We start from the raw sequence: 22,547 nt of genomic DNA, 5'->3' as shown, positions 1-22,547 counted from the left end.
AGTCCAGGCCTCCTGATGACCAAACAGATCATCCCTTGCTCCAAGCACAGTTTTCAAAACCTTTCAGGTCAGATTTGTGGAATGACTAGCTAGGTAGGCAGGGAAAGAAATAAGTGTACCGGCCGGGCGCGGTGGCTCAAGCCTGTAATCCCAGCACTTTGGGAGGCCGAGAAGGGTGGATCACGAGGTCAGGAGATCGAGACTATCCTGGCTAACACGGTGAAACCCCGTCTCTACTAAAAAATACAAAAAACTAGCCGGGCGATGTGGCGGACGCCTGTAGTCCCAGCTACTCGGGAGGCTGAGGCAGGAGAATGGCGTGAACCCGGGGGGCGGAGCTTGCAGTGAGCTGAGATCCGGCCACTGCCCTCCAGCCTGGGCGACAGAGCGAGACCCCGTCTCAAAAAAAAAAAAAAAAAAGAAATAAGTGTACCTTGTGCACCTCCTGTGGCCAGGCACAGTGCTGGGTTCCTTCAGTTATCATCACACCAGAGCTTTACGGCAACCGTGGGAGGCAGGTACATTTGTGTCCATTTATAGATGGGAACACTGAGGCCTAAGAAGGGAGGAGTGAAGTGGTGCAGGAGCTTGGATTTGCAGTCCATGGCAGAGAGCTGTCAGGGAGGACGGATGGAGCTGTGGATGTGGCTGAGTCTGGGAGTTTCTGTGTGCCAGGTACACAGAATGTGTGAGGACAGGCCTGCCAGCTGTGATGACCGTGGGGCTCCTTTCCTAGACATGGCTCTCCTCTCCTCAGATAATCAAACAGTCCAGTTCTAGGGTCAGTTTTAGGCATGGCTAGATCCAGAATCTTAGACAATGTCTCTTGTCTTGGCTCCACCCTCCCCCATGTATGGGCATCATCCTCAGCCTGACTCCCATTGGTCAGGAAGCTGGCACCATAATGATCAACCCTCCCAACATTTCAGAAATGAAACATTCAGAGCTCCGTCTCACTGGGCAAGTTTTGGTCATATGTCCTAACTGAAACCAATCACGTAGCATGGGGAATGCTCTGCCCTGACTGACTGAGGCCTGGACCACAGGTTCCACCCCTCCGGTGTTCACCCACTCCATCCCCTGGCTTTCTGCCCTGCTGTATGCTGAGCACCAGGAACAGAGAAGCAGCCAGACTGTCCTCAAGGGCTTCCCAGACTAAGGGATAGTACACAGGAAAGCCCAGGCAGACCTTGACTCATTGAACAATCACAGGCCAGCCCCCGTCCCTCTCTGGACCTCAGTTTACTCCTTTATACAATGGGTGCAGTATTTCCTGGACTAAATGGGACGGATGGAAGGAACTGGCCCCATCCCAAAAATTACAGGTATTGTTTCTGTGGTGACTGGACCTCCTTTGCTTCTTCCCTAAAAGATTATCCTGAGGAAGTGCCTCAGCTAAAGAAGGTGCCATGTACACACTAGGCCCATGCTCATCACTCGAGTGGATTCTGGAGTCCCTGGGCATGTCATTTCACCTCTCTTTAAGCTTCAGTTTCCTAATCTGCAATACAGGGGTGATATTAGTACCTACCTCATGGGATTGTTAACAATTGCATTATCAGGGCAATGTGTCTGGCACACAGTAGGTGCTTAAATAGGTGGGAGCTTGCAATCAGCCATGGTCACCTTTAGGCAGCTCTGCCCATGAGATGCTATTCCTTTTTTGTTGTTTTTGTTTGTTTTTGTTTTGTTTTTATTTTTGTTTTAGACAGTCTCGCTCTGTCGCCAGGCTGGAGTGCAGTGGTGCAATCTTGGCTCACTGCAACCTCTGCCTCCCGGGTTCAAGCAATTCTCCTGCCTCAGCCTCCTGAGTAGCTGGGACTACAGGTGGGCACCACCACGCCCAGCTAATTTTTTGTATTTTTAGTAGAGACAGAGTTTCACCATGTTGGTCAGGATGGTCTTGATCTCCTGGCCTCGTGATCTGCCCACCTTGGTCTCCCAAAGTCCTGGAATTACAGGCGTGAGCCACCATGCCGGGCCAATGCTATTCCTTTTTCCATCCCTTTAGCAGATATTTTTTGAGGGCCTACTAAGCACCAGGTCCGTTTAGATGCTGGGGACTCAGAGATCCGTGCCTGTAGGATTTGACAGTCTAGTGGGCAGACAGACAATACCCAAGAAAATAGAGAGTTTGCCAATGGGGCTAAGGGCTACCGGGGAGAGAATTCTAGTGGCCTTCCTGTGAGAGGTGAGGTTGGGGGGCAATGCAGGTGCGTGGGAGCAGTGGCGTCTAAGCAGAGGGAACAGGATATGCCAATGGTCAGAGGCAGAAGTGGGCCTGGGTGTCAGAGAACAGTGAGGAAGGCCAGGGCGGAGGTTCAGGGATCCTTGGCTGGTAGTAGCCATGGGGGAGGGGAGAAGAGGACATCCCCAGAGCCATTTGGAAGGCAGACTCAGCATATTTTCATACCTTGGAGACCCCATGGCAGTCCCCAAGCCTGGACCCCTGGGGTCTCTGAGCCTCACAGGTTTTTGCTAGTCCCTCCCTGGTCTGAGGCTCCTAGTCTCCTGGAGAGAGAGGTGGTCGGTCCTGCTAGTGACTCCATTCTGTTCTTGTCTCTCTCTTTGTCCTCCCTCCTGGGCGCTCTTGAAGATAAAGGTACTGTGTGTGTGTGTGTGTGTGTGTGTGTGTGTGTGTGTGTGTGTTTGTCCGGGAAAATGTGTGTGGATGTGCCTGCTCCTGTGTGGGTGGAGGGACAGGCAGGAAGGGACATCCAAAGGCCTGTCCTGGGCTGGGCAGGGGCTTGTGGTCAGGGGCTGCCGTGGGGGACCATGGAGGCTGGAAGGCTGGGAGAGGGAAAGCATGGGACTTGCTGTGTGGGAGATGGGCAGCATGGGGTGGGGGACCTTGGGGGACACTGGAGAGCCCTCAGGATTCTCTAGGGAGCCCACCTCTGGTCACCCCTCATAAAGGGAGGTCCTTGGGGAGGCCCGTGTCTGGGTGTCCCCAGCTACGCCTCCCACCCAGGCCCCCAGAACAGTGCCTGGCCCCTCAATTCCCACATCTCCTTCTGGAGTCCAGATCCTGGAGGCAACACCCCTCTTGGAGTCCTTCGGTAATGCCAAAACCGTCAGGAACGACAACTCCAGCCGCTTTGGGAAGTTCATGGAAATCTTTCTGGAAGGGTGAGTTGGGACAGTGGAGGGCCTCCGAAAAGCTTTGCAGTGTCTTCCATGTCCCGCCACAGCCCCTGAGCCAACACCGGCCCTCCTACCCCCACTGAGAGCTGACTGTTCTCCCCACCCCAGGGGCGTGATCTCTGGTGCCATAACCTCCCAGTATCTGCTTGAGAAATCCAGGATCGTGTTTCAGGTGGGCCAGCCCCTCCCAGGCCTGTGTGTTGGGCAGGGTGGGGGTGGGAGGTACAGATACTCAGAGCCTGGCCCCTGGTGGGGCTGGGTAGATGTGAAATTAATGAATGAATACATGCGTACATGTGTACATGGGAGCCTGGGACCTCCCCTCCCCGACCCTCCTCCAGCCACAGTGGCTCCTCCCTGCCCCACAACACAGGCACGCTTCTGCCAGGGCCTCTGCACCTTCTGTTCCTTCCCTCAGGAGCACTTATCCCTCAGGCGCCTGCTTGGCCAAACCCCTCACTTCCTCCAAGTCTCCCCTACAATTTCACCCACTCAGGAAGCTCTCCATTTAAAAACGCAACACCTCTCCATCCCATCAGAACCCCCACCTCCACTGCTTTATTTCTCTCCAGTGTACTTATTTTTTTGTTTTGTTTTGTTTTTGTTTGTTTTTTTGAGACAGAGTCTCACTCTGTCGCCCAGGCTGGAGTGCAGTGGCACGATCTCGGCTCACTGCAACCTCGGCCTCCTGGATTCACGCCATTCTCCTGCCTCAGCCTCCCGAGTAGCTGGGACTACAGGTGCCCACCACCACGCCCGGCTAATTTTTTGTATTTTTAGTAGAGATAGTAGAGATGGGGTTTCACCATGCTAGCCAGGATGGTCTCGATCTCCTGACCTCGTGATCTGCCCACCTCGGCCTCCCAAAGTGCTGGGATTACAGGCGTGAGCCACTGCACCCAGCCATATTTTGTGTTTTGTTTTGTTTTTTTTTTGAGACGGAGTCTTGCTCTGTCACCCAGGCTGGAGTGCAGTGGTGCCATCTCGGCTCACTGCAAGCTCCGCCTCCCGGGTTCACGCCATTCTCCTGCCTCAGCCTCCCCAGTAGCTGGGACTACAGGCACCTGCCACCACACCCGGCTAATTTTTTTTTTTTTTGTATTTTTAGTAGAGACGGGGTTTCACCATGTTAGCCAGGATGGTCTTGATCTCCTGACCTCGTTATCCACCCGTCTCGGCCTCCCAAAGTGCTGGGATTACAGGTGTGAGCCACCGCACCCGGCCATATTTTTTTGTTTGTTTGTTTTTTGTTTTTTGTTTTTGTTTTTGTTTTTGTTTTTGAGACGGAGTCTCGCTCTGCCGCCCAGGCTGGAGTGCAGTGGCCGGATCTCAGCTCACTGCAAGCTCCGCCTCCCGGGTTCACGCCATTCTCCTGCCTCAGCCTCTCGAGTAGCTGGGACTACAGGCGCCCGCCACCTCGCCCGGCTAGTTTTCTGTATTTTTTAGTAGAGACGGGGTTTCACCGTGTCAGCCAGGATGGTCTCGATCTCCTGACCTCGTGATCCGCCCGTCTCGGCCTCCCAAAGTGCTGGGATTACAGGCTTGAGCCACAGCGCCCGGCCCACCCGGCCATATTTTATGTTTTAACCAGTGATTTGTTGAGTGTCTGTCTCCCTAGCTAGCGGGTGGGCTCCATCAGGACAGGGGTTTCTCTCTGCCTTGTTCCCCACTGTGTCCCAAGGGCCTAGGATAGGTTTTGGTGCACAGGAAGTGCTCAGCCATCAACAAGCTCTGTGTGTGCACATGTGGTCTGTGGATAGACATGTATGTAGGTGTGTGTGGCCGGTACACATAAGAGAAGACGAGCCCCTTTTCTCTTATTTCTCCTAACCAAATAAAATCTCACCAGAACTCTCTCAACCTTCAGTCATACCAGGGCACCTCTGCTTCTGCCCTCACCCACAGCTGGCACCAGGCTGGGAGCCCCAACCATCACAGAGGTGTCTGTTCTCATCTGCAGCCCGCTGTGTGCATGTGCATTTGTGGGCAGGCTTGGGCCTGTATGTGTACCTGGGGGTCACCTAGGTAGGTGGTTCCCTTCTCTGTGCCCACCTACCCACTCTACAGGCCAAAAACGAGAGGAATTACCACATCTTCTACGAGTTGTTGGCCGGGTTGCCTGCCCAGCTCCGGCAGGCCTTTAGCCTGCAAGAGGCTGAGACCTACTACTATCTGAACCAGGTGAGTGCCAGCAGGCATCTGAAGGCTCCCGGCCCTGGTCCTCCCACCCTGACACCCCTGGGTGGGCTGAGGGAGCTGAGTTGTGAGTGATGGAGTGTGACGGTGATGGAGATTTGGGGAGAGTGAGTTTGGATTTAAGACATCTCGTCACAGTGAGGGGGAGCAGGAGTCTTCTGGGTCCAAAGTGGAAGCAGGAAAGGCCTACCTGACTTCATTTATCTGGAACCCGGAACAGAACCTACCAGTCTAGAGTTACTACACTTCCCCTCTCTGTAACTCAGCTTCCTCACCTGTAAAATGGGGACAACATAGTACCACTTCGCAGGGATGTAGTGAGGCTTAGATGAGGAAATGCATGTAAAGAGCTTAACACAGGGCCTGGCATGCAGTACATGCTCAGTAAACACTGACTACTCTTTTCATTATTATCACTGGGCAGCTACAAAGGTCAACAGGTGACAACCACTGCCACACATTGCACTTGGAATCTATGAACCCTGTCCTCTGCCCTGCTCAGAGCCTCCATGCCCATGAGAGTGGAATGAGAGCTTGAGTGACCAGCTCAGGCCACACTGCTGGTCAGGGCAGAGCAGGACCTGGAGGACTCCCCAGCCCCACCCAACCTCCCTGATCCTCAGCCTCTGCCCTCACGCAGGGTGGGAACTGTGAGATAGCAGGAAAGAGCGATGCAGATGACTTTCGCCGACTCCTGGCTGCCATGGAGGTGCTGGGCTTCAGCAGCGAGGACCAGGACAGCATCTTCCGCATCCTGGCCTCCATCCTGCACCTGGGCAACGTCTACTTTGAGAAGTATGAGGTGAGGGGACGCCACAGCCTGCCATGGGGCCCGCACCCTCTGGACTTGGCCGTCTTTTCCAAGGCCTTCTCTGTTTCCCTTTCAGATTACACTCTTCACACATCACTTGTTCCTGTTTTTTTCCTTTTCCTTTGGGGTTGTCCATCTTTTTCCTCCTTATATGTATTAAGGAAATCAGCCCTTTGTCTCTGACATGAATTGCACATATATCTTCCAGTTTGTCATTTATGTTTTAACTTTGTTTACAATGTTTTTTGGTGGTTTGTTTTTGTTTTTGTTTTTTGTTTGTTTTTTGTTTTTTTTGGTGGGGAGGAGTCTCACTCTGTCGCCCAGGCTGGAGTGCAATAGCGCAGTCTTGGCTCACTCCTGTTGATTCACTGCAACCTCTGCCTCCCAGGCTCAAGTGATTCTCCTGCCTCAGCCTCCCGACTAGCTGGGATTATAGGCACGTGTCACTACCACCCCACTAATTTTTGTATTTTTAGTAGAGACAGGGTTTCACCATGTTGGCCAGGCTGGTCTTGAACTCCTGACCTGAAACGATCCACTCACCTCGGCCTCCCAAAATGCTGGGATTATAGGCGTGAGCCACCGCGCCCAGCCCTTTGGTGTTTATTTTATTTTATTTTGTTGATTTTTATGTATTTATTTTTTATTTGAGATGGATTCTCGCTCTGGCGTGATCTCAGCTCACTGCAACCTCCGCCTCCCAGGTTCAAGCGATTCTCCTACCTCGACCTCCTGAGTAGCTGGGACTACAGGTGTGTGCCACCACACCCAGCTAATTTTTGTATTTTTAGTAAAGATGAGGTTTCACCATGTTGGCCAGGATGGTCTTGATCTCTTGACCTTGTGATCCGCCCACCTCGGCCTCCCAAAGTGCTAGGATTACAGCCGTGAGTCACCAAGCCCGGCCTGTTGGGTTTTTTATGCAAATTGTTTTAAAATTATTTTTAGGTAGTTCATTTATCAATCTTTTCTAGTATATTTAAATTTTACATTTGAAATTTTAAACTTCTTTTCATTTTTAGAGAAACTTCCTAAAATTGTAACAGCCTTTTTCCATAACTTTTTCTAAGACCTTTTATGGATTTTATGAGTTTTAAAAAACATTTAAATCTTTGATCCATCCAAATTTATCCTAGTAAGGTGTGACGTAGGAATCCAACTTTTTTTTCCAGATGTTTACTCAATTGTCCTAATCTCTTGATTTGAAAAATACATCTTCATTAGCCGAGTATGGTGGCTCGTGTCTGTAATCCCAACATTTTGGGAGGCCAAGACAGGTGGATTACTTGAGCCCAGGAGCTCGAGACCAGCCTAGGCAACATAGCAAGGCCCCATCTCTACAAAAAAAAATTACTTGTAAAAAAGAAAGAAAAATACATCTTTATCATGTGCTAAGTTTATACATACATTTATATCTAATTCCAGACTTTCTTTTGTGCTTTGTTAATCTATTTATGTACTGTGTCTATAACTACACTGTTTTTTTTCTTTTAATCGGCTTTTTTTTTTTCTTTTTTTTTTTTTTTGAGACGGAGTCTTGCTCTGTCGCCCAGGCTGGAGTGCAGTGGCGCGATCTCGGCTCACTGCAAGCTCCGCCTCCCGGGTTCACGCCATTCTCCTGCCTCAGCCTCCTGAGTAGCTGGGACTACAGGCGCCCGCCACCGCGCCCGGCTAGTTTTTTGTATTTTTAGTAGAGACGGGGTTTCACCGTGGTCTCGATCTCCTGACCTTGTGATCCGCCCGCCTCGGCCTCCCAAAGTGCTGGGATTACAGGCGTGAGCCACCGCGCCCGGCCTTTTTTTCTTTTTATTTTTTGAGACAGGATCTCACTCTATGGCCCAGGCTGGAGTACAGTGGCACTGTCATAGCTCACTGCAGCCTCAACCTCCTAGGCCCAAGCGATCCTCCTGCTTCAGCCTCCTGAGTAACTGGGGCTACAGGTTTAGGCCACCATACCCAGCACATTTTTTAGACAGGGTCTCACTATGTTGCCAGGCTGGTCTTGAACCCCCTGCCTCATTCGATCCTCCCACCTCAGCCTCCCAAAGTGCTGGGATTACAGACATGAGCCACCGTGCCCAGCCTGTTTCTGTTTTTCATTTTTTAATTTTTTTGAGACGGAGTTTCACTCTTGTCACCCAGGCTGGAGTGCAATGGCATGCATGGCCTCAGCTCACTGTAATCTTCGCCTCCTGGGTTCAAATGATTCTCCTGCCTCAGCCTCCCAAGTAGCTGGGATTACAGGCACCCACCACCGTGTGTGGCTTTTTTTTTTTTTTTTTTTTGAGATAGAATTTCGCTCTTGTTGCCCAGGCTAGAGTGCAATGGCGCGATTTCGGCTCACTGCAACCTCCACCTCCCAGGTCAAGCGATTCTCCTGTCTCAGCCTCCCGAGTAGCTGGGATTACAAGCATGTGCCACTATGCCCGGCTAGTTTTGTATTTTTAGTAAAGATGGGGTTTCTCCATGTTGGTCAGGCTGGTCTCGAACTCCTGGCCTCAGCTAATCCACCCGCCTCGGCCTCCCAAAGTGCTGGTATTACTGGCGTGAGCCATAGTGCCTGGCCCTGTTTTTCATATGAACTTTAAATTCAGCTTATCTAGTTCAAAGCACATTCCTGTTGGTATTTTGCATAGATGGATGCACAGGAGGTGGCCTCAGTGGTGAGTGCCCGGGAGATCCAGGCCGTGGCAGAGCTGCTGCAGATCTCCCCTGAGGGTCTGCAGAAGGCCATCACCTTCAAAGTGACCGTGAGTCTGTGGGCATCTGGCTTCAAACAAAGCTTTCTACCAGGGCCTGGACAGAGCTGCCTTGTGCTGATCCTTCGTGGGCAGCCTTTCCCTCTCTCCTGCTCTCTCTGTCCCTGGGTCAGGCATGGAGGGGAGTAATTTCAGACCCCAAAGACATTTCAGATTCCAATCTCAGACTGTTGCATAGGCTGTTTCCTCTACCTGGAATGCTCTTCCTCTTTTCACACCTACTCATCCTTTAAGAGCCTATCCAGGTATCCCCTCCTCTAAGAAGCCTTCCCTAATCTTTGGCCGGGTCAGTGCATCATCTGGTCTTTCAGTCCTAGGCCCATTCCCCCTTCCCAGAGTTGATATCATTGTATCTGCTGATGCCTCTGTCTCCCCCATTAGACCTGCAGTCCCCACCACTACCAGCATTGCCAGGCAGAGTTGGGGTGGGGGCGGGGGTGGTCCTGCCTAGTCTCTGTGTGCACAGTCACTATATCCCTCCAGCCTCCCTTCCCCATGCTCCCACTCCCCTAGTCCCCTGGGGGCTTTCTGGAGGCAGTGGCCAGCCTACTGTCACTCAAGGGCTGTGCCCCTCCTTAGGAGACAATGCGAGAGAAGATCTTCACGCCCCTAACTGTGGAGAGCGCTGTGGATGCCAGGTGAGGCCGCGCCCTGCCCTGCCTGAGCCCCGAGGCCCAGCACCCCACACAATGTCCTGCTCACACCAGCACCACCTCTGCTTCAGGGACGCCATCGCCAAGGTCTTGTATGCACTGCTGTTCAGCTGGCTCATCACCAGGGTCAACGCACTGGTGTCCCCACGGCAGGACACACTGTCCATCGCCATCTTGGACATCTATGGTTTCGAGGTGGGGCCGTGTTGGAGGCTGAGGGGCGGGGGACATAGGCAAGGTCTCACCTCCCTCAGGTGTCTTGGGCTGCCCTTCCCATCCCTTTCTGTGCCTGCAGCAGGTGCCATCCTCCCTTCATGAACCCCTCCCTGTCACCATCTCCCTTGTCTCGTTTCATTTTCTTTACTCACCACAAGTACTCCCAAGGCCTCCGGGCCAGGCTCTGTGCTGGGCAATACCAGCTGCCCAGAAAGGACCAGCCAGGGGAGCTTGGGGAGCTTCCAGGTGAGGCTGGGTGGGGGTGGGGGCAGACTCTGACAAGCCCATATGCTCCAGTGGGCACCTTTAGTTCACCTGGGCAGGAATGGGGAAGGCTTCCTGGATGAGGATGAGACACTCCTGAGACCCAGCAAAGGCACTGTAGGTGCAGGGAACAGAATATGCAAAGGCTGGGAGGGGTGGTGGGGCTGGACTTTGTGTGTGGGGGAGGGGTGAATGCTGTGCCAGTGCACAGCAAAGGAAGTGGCGAGGGACGGGGCAAGAGCACGATGCGGCCATCACAGGCACTCACTTGGCACCTGTTATGTGCCAGGGGCTGTTCAAAGCACTTCGTTGATTCACTTCATCCTTACAGTAACCCTGTGAGGCAGGTACTGTCAGTATCCTCATTTTACAGATGAGAAAACTGAGGCATGGGGCTGTTATTCAAGGTAATGTAGCTAGAAAGTGACCGAGCCGGCTGGGCGCGGTGGCTCAAGCCTGTAATCCCAGCACTTTGGGAGGCCGAGACGGGCGGATCACGAGGTCAGGAGATCGAGACCATCCTGGTTAATATGGTGAAACCCCGTCTCTACTAAAAAGTACAAAAAACTAGCCGGGCAAGGTGGCGGGCGCCTGTAGTCCCAGCTACTTGGGAGGCTGAGGCAGGAGAATGGCGTGAACCCGGGAGGCGGAGCTTGTAGTGAGCTGAGATCTGGCCACTGTACTCCAGCCTGGGCGACAGAGCGAAACTCCATCTCAAAAAAAAAAAAAAAAAAAAAAGAAAGTGACCGAGCCAGAATTTGAACCCAGGCAGAAGGCCCCGGAGCCTTGGCCATCAGCCACTGCCTGTCAGGTTCTGTCCTGGGTGCAGCAGGAGCCGTGGAGGGTTCCGAGCTGAGGGTCTGTGGTTAAGCTCCAGCTTTTTGAAGTTGCCACCAGGGAAGGCAGGGCAAACAGGCTGGTGGCCAAGGAAGGACCAGTCCCAGCCTCCCCATCCACCTGGCAGGACCTGAGCTTCAACAGCTTTGAGCAGCTGTGTATTAACTACGCAAACGAGAACCTTCAGTACCTTTTCAACAAGATCGTCTTCCAGGAGGAGCAGGTGTGTGGGCCCCATTAATACTCCTGTCCCTGTCTTCACTGGCCAGTGGACCTCCGTGGAGACAGATGAGGATATACTGGTTGTTTAAGGGCAATTCTGACATCAGTAGACAGCGGAGGAAAAGGCATTCTAAGCTGGGGACCAGCCCATGGGAAGGTCTCTGTTCTGGAGGGAAAGGTGCTGAGGTGCTGTGCTCAGAGAGGAGTCCCCTTGGGGGGTCCTTGTCCTCTACTGGGCTGTCCCAGGCAGAGGGAGCAGCAGGACCCTGAGTTGGCTCATGCTGCCTTATTAGGGGGTGAGTTCCCTGTTCTGGGAGGTATGCAAGCAGAGGTGCTGCTGGTCAGGCTCCTTCAGATTCAGCCTGGGAGGGAGGGTGGGTAGGGTGGGTGGGCCCTGGACAGGGATGGGAGGTTGAGCTCCTGCTGCCCACTGCCTGCAGGAGGAGTATATCCGTGAGCAGATCGACTGGCAGGAGATCACCTTTGCTGACAACCAGCCCTGCATCAACCTCATCTCACTGAAACCTTATGGCATCCTGCGAATCCTCGACGACCAGTGTTGCTTTCCCCAGGTGAGCTGCAGGCACTGTGTGAGCCTAGTCAGGTCACAGATCTCTCAGCCTCGTGTCCTCATCCCACCCTCGTGTCTTCATCCCACTCCTTCATTCCTCTCTGCTCTGGCCTGAGGAAGGCAGTGGGGGGTTGGGACACCCGACCTACTATTCACATCCTGGGGTGATTGAGGCCAGATGGGCAGCTATGTGTGTTCAGAAGAGAGGCTGCACCAGCCTGGAAAGTCACAGAAGGTTTCCTAGAGTAGGTAACCTTGGGATTGGACCTCAAATCCTGATTGCAAAACACAAGGGTGGAATGGCAGTGAGATCAATAGAGTGCAAAGGCAGTTGGCCTGGAGGGGAGGCAGTTAGGAGCTCACTCAGCCACACCTATCTTCAAGGCACCACTTAGGCCTCCAGTGCCTGGCTAAGGCACTTGCCTTCCGACCCAGGGAGAAGGGTAGCCATGGGAAGCTGTGAGTTGTTCCTCTCTGGTGCTCAATTAGGAGCAGTCGGGGATAGTGAGGTTGCTACCAGGCCAAGAACAGGGTGTCCAGGCCCCCTGCCCACCCACTGATCCCTAAATTGCCCCCAGGCTACAGACCACACCTTCCTACAGAAGTGCCACTACCATCATGGCGCCAACCCGCTCTACTCCAAACCCAAGATGCCGCTGCCTGAGTTCACCATCAAGCACTATGCAGGCAAGGTCACCTACCAGGTGAGCCCCAAGACAGTCGGCCTGGCCGCTGGTGCTGCAGTGCTGCTAGCTGTTGGAGACACAGAAGCACAACACTGGCCCCAGACATTCACACCCAGGTCCAATTCTGACTCTGCTGTGCCCAAGCTCTGTGACCTTGAGCAAATTGCTTAGCTAGTCTGAGCTTCAGTTCTCTCACTTGGAAAATGGGGATAATAATAGTGCCCAACTCATGGGGTGGGTGTGAGAAATATAGGGTGGGTTTGATAAAGAGTAGCTCATCAATAGTGACTTCACTGTGGTCACCCTCATCACTGTTATCTGAGGTACATTCCTGCCCTGGAGGTGTCTCAGGCTAGGATTCCATGCCTTACTTTTCTCATCTGTAGAATGGGTGCAGGACAATGTCCTTCACTGAGGGTGAGGCCAAGACCCAGGTTGGTCATGTGAAGCCATGGTGAATGCTCCCCTCCCCCAGGAATAGGGAGAATGGTGGGAGCTGGAGAGGTAGGGACCATAGAGGTGAGGAGGATCCAGTCCCTCCTAGGGTAGACAGAGAGACAGAGGCCAGGATTACCCGGGCCATTGTTCCCCTTTGCAGGTGCACAAGTTCCTGGACAAGAACCACGACCAAGTGCGCCAGGACGTGCTGGACCTGTTCGTACGGAGCCGGACACGGGTGAGCCTCGCCTCCCACCGCTCTGGCCCTGCCCCCACGCATGGCCCCACCCCCACACCCAACCCGCCTTCAGGCCTTAGACCATGTTGCCATGTCCTGGCTCCGCTTAGCTTTGGCCAAAGACAAGGGTGGCCTGGACACCCTGTCCCTGGCCTGTTCCCGCCTAGCTTGGCTCCTCATCCTGATCCTGCCATCTGGCTCCTGACAGCCCCAGTGGCTAGACCCCGGCCCCACTCACAATTCTAACCCTGTACCCCACCAGCTATGACCTTGCCCTGTACTTACCCCACTCCGGCCCCACCCCATCCCCTGGCCCATTCTCTCTGGCTTCTTGCCAGACCTGTTCCCCCAATCCCACCTCCTGGTGTTCTCAGTTTCCCCCACCCCACCCATAAGGCCCCGGGGGAGAGCTTGGGGTATCAACTTTGGGTTCCTTGAAGGGTTAGGGAGGCCCTGCATCCCAGCTACACTACGGCCAGCAGATGGCCCTATGACAGAGCACAGGCCTGGTAACATCACCTCCCCTATCTGGCCCTCCCCTTCCTCCTGTCCACTGGGCACCCTCCTCATGAGGTCATAGCCAGAGTTCACAACCATGTGTCTAACAGGCCACCTTGGGGCTAGGCACACAGTCAGTGACTGTGTGTTCCTTAGACTGAAGGGGAAAAAGCCAGTTATGGGATGGATCCCTTGGAAGGTGCTGAGCCCTACCTGTTTTGAGAAGCATGTAAGTTAGGATGACAGAGGCCTTGCAGAGAGAACAGGGGTCCAGTTAGTCTTCAGATCCCCCTGGTCCAGAGATTTGACTCCTGCTCTCTGTTCCTCCTCATTTCGGTCTCCCGGCCCCTGCCTGTTTTCCCTGCCCTGACCCCTGCCCAGGTGGTGGCACACCTCTTCTCCAGCCATGCCCCACAGGCTGCCCCTCAGCGCCTGGGCAAGAGCAGCTCCGTCACTCGGCTCTACAAGGCACACACCGTGGCTGCCAAGTTCCAGCAGTCACTCCTGGATCTGGTGGAAAAGATGGAGAGGTGGGGTGGAGGGCAGGTGGGCGGAGCACCCAGTCTCATCCTTAACCCACCTCATGACCCTCAGAGGGTGAGCGCCTTCTTTTTCTGAGGCCTCACGCTGTCCTCTTCCTGCCGCTACCAGGTGTAACCCCTTGTTCATGCGTTGCCTGAAGCCCAACCACAAGAAGGTGAGTGAGAGCTGAGGCCTCTGAGAGAGCCAAATCCTCCTGCCCATGCTGTGCGACCTTGGGCAAGTGGCTTGGCCTCTCTGGACGTGCATCTGCCCAGCCTAGCATTGGGACTATTCACCATGACTGTGCCCTTTGCACATGGCTGAGCCAATGTGCAGACTCCCTCTCTGTGCATCCCTACAGGAGCCAAATCTCTTTGAGCCAGATGTGGTAATGGCACAGTTACGCTATTCAGGGGTGCTGGAGACCGTGAGGATCCGCAAGGAGGGATTTCCAGTGCGTCTGCCTTTCCAGGGGTTCATCGACAGGTATCTTGGTTAGGGTAGTTCCTGAGCTCTACAAATCCCTGCCCAAGTCCCCATGGCCCCAGGAATACACAACCCAGGCAGTACAGGGCTTGCCATGCACAGTTGCTCAGGTTGTATACTTCACAAGGCTGCCACATGCTAGCTGTTATGTGGTAGATACATTTATTGTATTGCCTTTTTTGTAGTTATATTATATGTTGTATAACATATAATATGTATAATCAACCCTCCGTGTTGATTAGAATGATTTTAGTAGTTACAATGACAAGTTTCCAGCAGGTGGCAGTCAAGTGTCCTGTTCTACTGAAATCATCTATTATAACAATTGTCTGACACCCAGAAGTAAAGAGTCTTGAGGATGGAGTGCCTTTTTTCAGATTACAACAAACTATTCGTGGAGCCACCACTGGGACTAGGCCTTTTGGACACGGGGCTGGGGGCAGTAACCCCATGGTCTAGCAGGCACCCCAAGTAGGTCTCATAGCCTCAGACTGAGTTTGGGCCCCCTGCCAGGTACTGCTGTCTAGTGGCCCTCAAGCATGACCTGCCGGCTAATGGGGACATGTGTGTGTCAGTGCTGAGTCGCCTGTGCAAAGTCATGCCAAACATGTACCGTGTTGGGGTCAGCAAGGTGAGTCCCGCCTCACAGTCAGCCCTTGGAGACCCCAAGTTCGGGGGCTCCACAACTACTGAGTCAGAAATGTCCAAGCTAGAGACTGCCGTCCCAGGAGCAACCCAGATGAGCTTGGGACATGGAATGCTAACTACCTGATTCACCAGCATCCTTCAACCTCTCCAAATCCACCCCATCCTCCAGCCCCGCTCTAGGAGGCTGCCCTGCCTATTCTGTCTCCACGGACTTCTAGAGAGGGAGGGGCCCTTAGTCCAGCCTCCTGGCTCCTATCTGCCTCAGTGCCTTCCTCCTGCCCTCAGCTGTTCCTTAAGGAACACCTATACCAGCTGCTGGAGAGTATGCGAGAGCATGTCCTGAATCTGGCAGCCCTCACGCTGCAGCGCTGCCTCCGTGGCTTCTTCATTAAGCGGCGATTCCGCTCTCTGCGCCACAAGATCATCCTGCTGCAAAGCCGAGCTCGTGGCTACCTTGCCAGGTGAGGCACAGAAAAGGCAGGATTCCTAGGAGACCTATGGTCAGGCTCAGGAGAGGCCACGCCTGACCTTGGGTGGTGAGCTCCCTATCCCTGGAAGCATGCAAGCTGAGGGTGGAGGCCTCTGTAGGAGGATGATCAGATTCTCTGCGTCTCTGCTTTTGAATGTCCTTCCCAGCCAACCCCAGGTCCTTGTAACTGGTGGGTGGGAATCCATTCAGCCAAGAGGGACCTTACCCTGCATTTCAGGGACCCTGAGATTATAAGCTGTTGGGAAATAAATTATTCAGGCACGTTTAATCCAGGCCTTGCTACTTAATTTGCTGTGTGACCTTGGCCAAGTCACTGCCCCTCTCTGAGCTCCAGTTTCCCTTTGTGCCAAAGGACCCCAAGAGTGAGATGTGGGCACTGGCTCCCAGGCCAGGCTGGCAAGGGCCTCTCTGCCCCTTGATCACCCTGTCACCCTGTGGCCCCAATCCCTGACCTCCCCACTCCCCCAACCCAGGCAACGCTATCAGCAGATGAGGAGGAGTCTGGTGAAGTTCCGGTCCCTGGTACACGCATACATGAGCCGCCGACGCTATCTCAAGGTATAGGCTCTACCTTATCTGGGTCCAAGGGGACAGCAGAGAAGGGGAAAAGGCACTTAGCACCCAAGAGACCATTGACCTCAGGCCGTCTTGGGTTCAAATTCTGCCTCTGCCACCCACTAGCTCTGTAACCTTGGCCATTGTCTATCCTCAATTTTCCCATCTACCCCTTGGGATTCTGGAGAGGGTTAAACGAGATGTTGCATTGAAGGATTTGGGCTGGTGCTGGGTTCACAGTGAGGTCTTCAGGAATTGAGGACCGTTAGAAATTGGCGACCTGAACGTCACTGGGTATGGTTTTGCTCTTAGCTTCGTGTCTTGACCCACTGTCATGTAAACCAGCAACCAGAAAGATAAATGCAGTTCCCAAAGCAGTGAAGCAGTAGGTAGCCTTTACTGAAGGTTTTGTGGTGCTGCAGAGGAGGGCTTCCCATGATGCAGTGCTCAGCCACTTCCCAGAAATTCTCCTTGTGTGTCTCTTTCCCCAGCGTTTTCCCGCCTCCGCCTTTTGCCTCTGTCTCTGTCTTGCTCTCTCTCCTTTCCCCTCCCTGTTTCTCTGGTCAACCTCAGCCTCCTGCCCCACGTGTGGAGGGGGGCAGTCACCTCCACACAACAGGCAAGCTGTCCCCCTTGCTTGAGTGTGGCCACCTTGCGTAAGCTGGCGTGGCCTGCCTGGGTGCCCATCGTCACCTCTGCCTGCAGCTCCCCACCTTGACATCTGCTCTCCTGAAGCTGAGGGCAGAGTGGAGGTGCCAGGTGGAGGGGGCGTGGCTGCGGGAGCAGGAGGTGGGTGTGGGTCTGGGTGGCAGCAGGGTCAAGGAGGGAGGCTGGCAGGTGGGAATGTGGCAGGCCTGTCTGCCCCATGCACTGTCCCTCCAGGAGCTGAGCAAGCGGGAGGTAGTGGCTGTGGGGCACCTGGAGGTACCGGCTGAGCTGGCTGGGCTCTTGCAAGCAGTGGCAGGTGGGTCAGCGCCAGGCGGGGGGAGGGCACAGGCAGATCAGAGCAGGCACCGCATTCCCTCCTCTCTCCACAGGCCTCAGGCTGGCCCAGGTGCCTCAGGTGGCCCCTGTGCGGACTCCTCGGCTCCAGGCTGAGCCCCGTGTCACACTGCCCCTGGACATCAACAACTATCCTATGGCCAAGTTTGTCCGGTGCCACTTCAAGGTAAGGGCTAGCTGAGGTCCAAGGTGCCCTGGCTGATAGACGCTGACCAATTCGAATGGACATTGTCCTTGCCCTGGGGCAAGCTCCTGGCTGCGCCCTGTGGTGTTGGGTTTGAACCTTTTAGTTGCTGCATCATAGGGAATCTGGGAGATCCCTGGGGTCTGGATAGCAGTGGAGAGCCCTCAGGGCTCAGGCAGGGCTGTTTACCACCAACCAGTTTGGAACTATTTCAGAAATTGAACAACTGGTGGAGCCATAGCATGTCAGCCCAGCTCTGACTTCCTCCCCTCCAGATGAGGGTTTATCCTGTCCCTACCACCGACTTGCTGAAGGCCACTGTGGTGGCCCCTCACCAGCCCTCAGTTTCCCCATCCATACACTGAGGACCGAAGCCCCTGCCTCATAGGCCTTGGAGTCCCACATGGCACGGAGCAGTGGGTCCAGATGTGCCTGTCAGTCCCGGCTCTGTCTGCTCATGTGCCTGCCCTGTGCCCTAGGAACCTGCCTTTGGGATGCTGACAGTGCCCCTGAGGACACCCCTCACGCAGCTGCCCGCCGAGCACCATGCAGAAGCCGTGAGCATCTTCAAGCTGGTATGGGGTCTGCCCCAGCCCACCTTCTAATTCATAGCCCCTGGCCCTGAAGCTGGGCCATGAGGCTCCCAGTCTTCCCAGCCCCCCGCAAGCCCAATCCATGAGCCCCACACCTCTTCCCCAAAGGAGGGACTTTTATGTCAGAGGGGGAGATCTGGCTTCCTCTCTGAGGACTGGTGACTTTTCTTCTCCCAGTCATCTTCCTGGCGAAAAAAAAAAAAGGCTGCCTTGGAGCCTCTCAGGGACACCAAGAAGAGACCCAGGTCTTCTCCTTAAGGACTTCTCAGTTTGAAGGGGGAGGCAGAGTTGACCCAGCCAGTGACCACCAGTATGGACAGAGGGAAGCACCAAGGCTTGGGAGTCTGATGGGGCCACTAATTCAGCCCTGGGCAGGGCCAGAGAGGGCTTCCTGGAGGAGAAGGCATTTGAGCTGGAGGGGAATTTGCCAGGCAGGGAGAGTGGAGAAAGTACACAGAGAAGAGGAAATTGGTATGGTCAGAACGGAGTCAGGAGGGCAAGGGTGAGACTGGCCAGTGAGGCCTTGATTACAGACCCAGAGCTTAGATTTCATCCCAAGGGACCTAGGGAGCCAAGGCAGGTGCTTCTGTGAGAGGGATGTGGTCATATCTGAATGTTAAAAAGAACACTGTGTGGCCTAGATAGAGCAGGAGGTGGGGGCTGGCTGGAGGCCAGCAGCGCAGGGAGGGGGCTGGGGCTGCATGGGGAGTTCTAGAAGGTTCATGAACAGGAAAGATGACATACTTTGGATCTTTAATTTTCCCATAGTTTAGGTAAACTGCCTGGTCATTCAGCATAGAATACGGCAGTTGTATGCTGGGCACGGTGGCGCACACTTGTAATCCCAGCACTTTGGGAGGCCAAGGCAGGCAGATCCCTTGAGTCCAGGAGTTTGAGACCAGCCTGGGCAACATGGTGAAACGCTGTCTCTACTAAAAATACAAAAATTAGCTGGGTGTGGCTGCATGCACCTGTAATCCTAGCTACTTGAGGGGCTGAGGCGGGAGGATCACTTGAGCCCGGGGAAGTTGAGGCTGTAGTGAGCTGAGATCCCGCCACTGCACTCCAGTCTGGGTGACAGAGACCTCATCTTCAAAAAGTACTCCATATATATATACATATATATATATATATATTTGGCAGTTATATTGTAATATGAGGGACATTTATATGGGCAGAGGCACACATGGGAGGGACATGAGAGGGATGCATGTTGTGGGGTGGGGACTGGAAGGAACAACTTTCTAAGACGCCCAGGAAATTCTGTTCGTGGCCCAGATCCTGCGCTTCATGGGTGACCCCCACCTGCATGGTGCCCGGGAGAACATCTTTGGGAACTACATTGTGCAGAAGGGGCTGGCGGTGCCTGAGCTGCGGGACGAGATCCTGGCACAGCTGGCCAATCAGGTGTGGCACAATCACAATGCCCACAATGCTGAGCGGGGCTGGCTGCTGCTGGCCACCTGCCTCAGTGGCTTTGCACCTTCCCCGCGCTTCAACAAGTACCTTCTCAAGTGAGTGGGACTGGGTAGGGGCTGGGACATGAGGGACGGTGGCACCAGCAGTGGGGCCCAAGTCGGGGTCTTAAAGGTCAGGCCAGGAGTCATATCTCTGTCCTGGGAAGCTCAGGCATGGAGGCTGGCCAGGGGCTGCTATGCGTTTCTACTGGGCTCAGAGCAAGAAAGGAGGGCAGGCCTTCACTGCAGGGGCTAGGAGTTAGGTCAGACTGGATGAGGGACTTCCAGAACTCAGAGTGGGACAAGACCGGCATGTGGGGAATTTGGAAAAGAGCATTGACCTCTCACAGCATGAGAGTTTAGTGGGGTGATCAGGAGCATGGATGCTGGACTCAGACAATCAGGGTTCAAATCCCAGCTCAGCCATATGAGCTGTGTGACCTTGGGTAAGTTACTTAACCTCTCTGGGCTTCAGTTGCCTTACATATCAAATGGAGGTTATTCTTGTATAGTTTGTAAGTGTGATGATTGACTTTTCATGCTCAGGCATGAGATGTGTCACCCTCAAACCTTGCTAAAACATCAGCGCAAGACCAGGCACAGTGGCTCATACCTGTAATCCCAGCACTTTGGGAGGCCAAGAAGGGAGGATCGCTTGAGCCCAGGAGTTCAAGGCCAGCCTGGAAAATGTATCCAGACCTTCTCTCTGCAAAAAATTTAAAAATTAGCCAGGCATAGTGGCACACACATGTAGTCCCAGATACTCAGGAGGTTGAGGCAGGAGTATTGCTTGAACCCAGGAGGTTGAGGATGCAGTGAGCCAGGATCATGCCACTTACACTTCAGCCTGGGCAACAGAGCAAGACCCTGTCTGATGTTAAAAAAAAAAAATGGCATAATGATAGTACCTACTTCATAGGCTATTGTGCGGATAAAATATATAAACACACGTGAAGTGCTTAGAACAGAGAGGGGCACATGGTAGGTGCTATGTGGGTATAACCATCACAATGATGTCACCCTGCTGGATGAGAAGGATGATTTGCAAGGAAATCACACAGGCAGGCCCTGGGTGTGAATCTCAGCTTTGATACTTACCTGCTATGTGGCCTGAGACAAGTCACTGCCCCTCTCTGAACCTGTTTCTCCCTTGTAGTTTGGGGATGGCAACAGAACCCACCTCCATGAGTTACAGAGTGTACAGACTCTTGCTCAGACCAGCATGCAGCAAGTGGACATCACCTGGCCAGTCTTGTGACTCCATGGCAGCTGACAGCAGGGTAGGGCCATTGCTGGCCTGCCTGCCTAGGGCTTTCCTGAGGGCATGGTGCTAGGTTCCCTCTCTAGCTACTGTGGGCCTGCACCAGTGCTGCTCTTGGCCAGGCTTAGCTGCAGGGGGTATAAGATGTTGGGGTGAGGGAAGCATGAGGAATGACTGGTAGGGATTGGGCTCATTGGGCCTGGGTTGAGTTGAACCCTCAGCCGTCCCTTTTATAGATGAAAACTTGGAGGAGAGGCTCAGAGGGCAGATAACCACCCAAGGTTGCCCTGTGAGAGAGTGAAGACAGAGTTCTGGTTGTTGCCCACACCCAGCTGCAGACCCCATCCTGTCAATGACATTTTATTCCAACCAGCTGGAACCTCTTTGGCCTATCCTTGGACCTCTGTGCTGGCCTGAGATACTTCTGGACTAGCCTGGGACCCTTTCAGTTTAGCCATGGGACTCTAAACTAAACTGAGATCTTTTGTAAGCTAGCCTGGGACCCCTTAAATGCAGTCCCAGAGCACTGGACTCTAGCCTGGGACCCTTCTGAACTAGCCTGGGGCCTTCGCAGCCTCACCTTGGAGCTCTGGGATAGCCTGGGCCTTTCTCGAACTAACCTCAGAATTTCCTACCCCACCCCGCAGCCCCCAGCCCCCAGCTAGCTTCAGATCCCTCTTGATCTCGGCTCCAACTCCTACCCATCAGGTTTGTGTCTGATTATGGGCGGAATGGCTTCCAGGCTGTATGTCAGCACCGCCTCATGCAGGCCATGGGCCGGGCCCAACAGCAGGGCTCGGGGGTTGCCCGCACCTTACCCCCGACCCAGCTCGAGTGGACAGCGACCTATGAGAAGGCCAACATGGCGCTGGACGTGGGCTGCTTCAATGGTAAGCTGCCTTCTCTCACCTCAGTGAGGGCAGTGGGAGTCAGCAGGGCCCAATGAGCCCTGGGGGATGGCAGAAGCCACTGGATGCTCTGGAGCTGGGGAGGGGCCTTCTCAGATGTGGCTCTGCGTGAAAGTCTGTGTGGGGGTGGTGGGACCTGGCCCAGGAAAGGGGAGCCAGGGAAGTGAGGCTACAGATACAGGAAGCCTGAGAGGAAGAAGCAAGCAGGGAGATACAGCCAAACTGGACTCAGATGCTCCAACCTGAGCCCAGCACCTGCTGCGCCCCAGGTGATCAGTTCTCCTGCCCAGTGCACTCCTGGAGTACGGGAGAAGAAGTGGCTGGAGACATTCTGAGGCACAGGTTGGCTCCTAGGATGCCCTCCCAGCATACTCTTATGTACCTGGAATGTTGTGGGGGGAGGTCAGATCCCCCAGAGGGTCCCATAGGGTCCACTCTGTTCATGTTTAGGGTCTGGCTTATAACCCAGGATCTCCCCAGGTAGTGCCTGACGACTCTGTCCCTCATTTCTATTCCTGTGCATGCCATCATCAGGGGGCTGGCAGATGGCTGGCGTGGCTGGACCGTGGCCATGAAGAATGGTGTCCAGTGGGCAGAGCTGGCTGGCCACGACTATGTGTTGGACCTGGTGTCGGACCTGGAGCTGCTCAGGGACTTCCCTCGACAGAAGTCCTACTTCATTGTGGGTGCAGAGGGGCCTGTAACCAGCAGGGGAGGCCCCAAAGTGTAGGTAGCTACGGGGTACCCCCTCACAGATGGCCACTCCCAAGCAGAAGGCCTGCCCCTCCCAGCTGCTAGGACAGGCTGAGCCCAGAACTTAGACTTCAGGTTCTTAAGGAGGTAGAGTTCACCGAAGGATCCTGCTTTTTTTTTTTTTTTTTTTTTTTTTTTTTTTTTTTTTTTTTTTT

The 22,547-nt window shown here is 54.0% G+C and overlaps 1 protein-coding gene and 1 non-coding gene across 3 annotated transcripts in view; both read left to right on the top strand.

Annotated features, from left to right (window-relative positions):
* MYO15A (myosin XVA) overlaps positions 1-22,547 on the top strand; it is a 75,752-nt gene that overhangs the window by 19,722 nt on the left and 33,483 nt on the right. The window contains exons 8-33 of one of the 2 annotated variants that reach the window (XM_025361615.1): positions 2,597-2,602; positions 3,026-3,129; positions 3,253-3,316; positions 5,212-5,325; positions 5,981-6,142; positions 8,788-8,901; positions 9,490-9,548; positions 9,635-9,758; positions 11,008-11,103; positions 11,543-11,674; positions 12,252-12,377; positions 12,958-13,035; positions 13,915-14,063; positions 14,185-14,230; positions 14,417-14,541; positions 15,055-15,172; positions 15,475-15,650; positions 16,153-16,237; positions 16,970-17,023; positions 17,117-17,198; positions 17,272-17,402; positions 17,900-17,995; positions 19,292-19,527; positions 21,440-21,621; positions 21,909-21,981; positions 22,174-22,365. In XM_025361615.1, the coding sequence (XP_025217400.1) occupies positions 2,597-2,602; positions 3,026-3,129; positions 3,253-3,316; positions 5,212-5,325; positions 5,981-6,142; positions 8,788-8,901; positions 9,490-9,548; positions 9,635-9,758; positions 11,008-11,103; positions 11,543-11,674; positions 12,252-12,377; positions 12,958-13,035; positions 13,915-14,063; positions 14,185-14,230; positions 14,417-14,541; positions 15,055-15,172; positions 15,475-15,650; positions 16,153-16,237; positions 16,970-17,023; positions 17,117-17,198; positions 17,272-17,402; positions 17,900-17,995; positions 19,292-19,527; positions 21,440-21,621; positions 21,909-21,981; positions 22,174-22,365 (2,924 nt within the window). Of the gene's footprint in view, positions 1-2,596; positions 2,603-3,020; positions 3,130-3,252; positions 3,317-5,211; positions 5,326-5,980; positions 6,143-8,787; positions 8,902-9,489; positions 9,549-9,634; positions 9,759-11,007; positions 11,104-11,542; positions 11,675-12,251; positions 12,378-12,957; positions 13,036-13,914; positions 14,064-14,184; positions 14,231-14,416; positions 14,542-15,054; positions 15,173-15,474; positions 15,651-16,152; positions 16,238-16,969; positions 17,024-17,116; positions 17,199-17,271; positions 17,403-17,899; positions 17,996-19,291; positions 19,528-21,439; positions 21,622-21,908; positions 21,982-22,173; positions 22,366-22,547 lie in introns of both variants that reach the window. The other variant, XM_025361616.1, reaches the window with a different exon arrangement.
* On the top strand, positions 19,971-20,074 carry LOC112610509. The gene has a single exon (XR_003116400.1). It is a non-coding gene; the product is annotated as a small nucleolar RNA U13 (small nucleolar RNA).

This window comes from Theropithecus gelada, chromosome 16, assembly GCF_003255815.1.
Source record: "Theropithecus gelada isolate Dixy chromosome 16, Tgel_1.0, whole genome shotgun sequence".
Lineage (NCBI taxonomy): Eukaryota > Metazoa > Chordata > Mammalia > Primates > Cercopithecidae > Theropithecus > Theropithecus gelada.
This window is presented reverse-complemented; position numbering and strand designations above follow the sequence as displayed.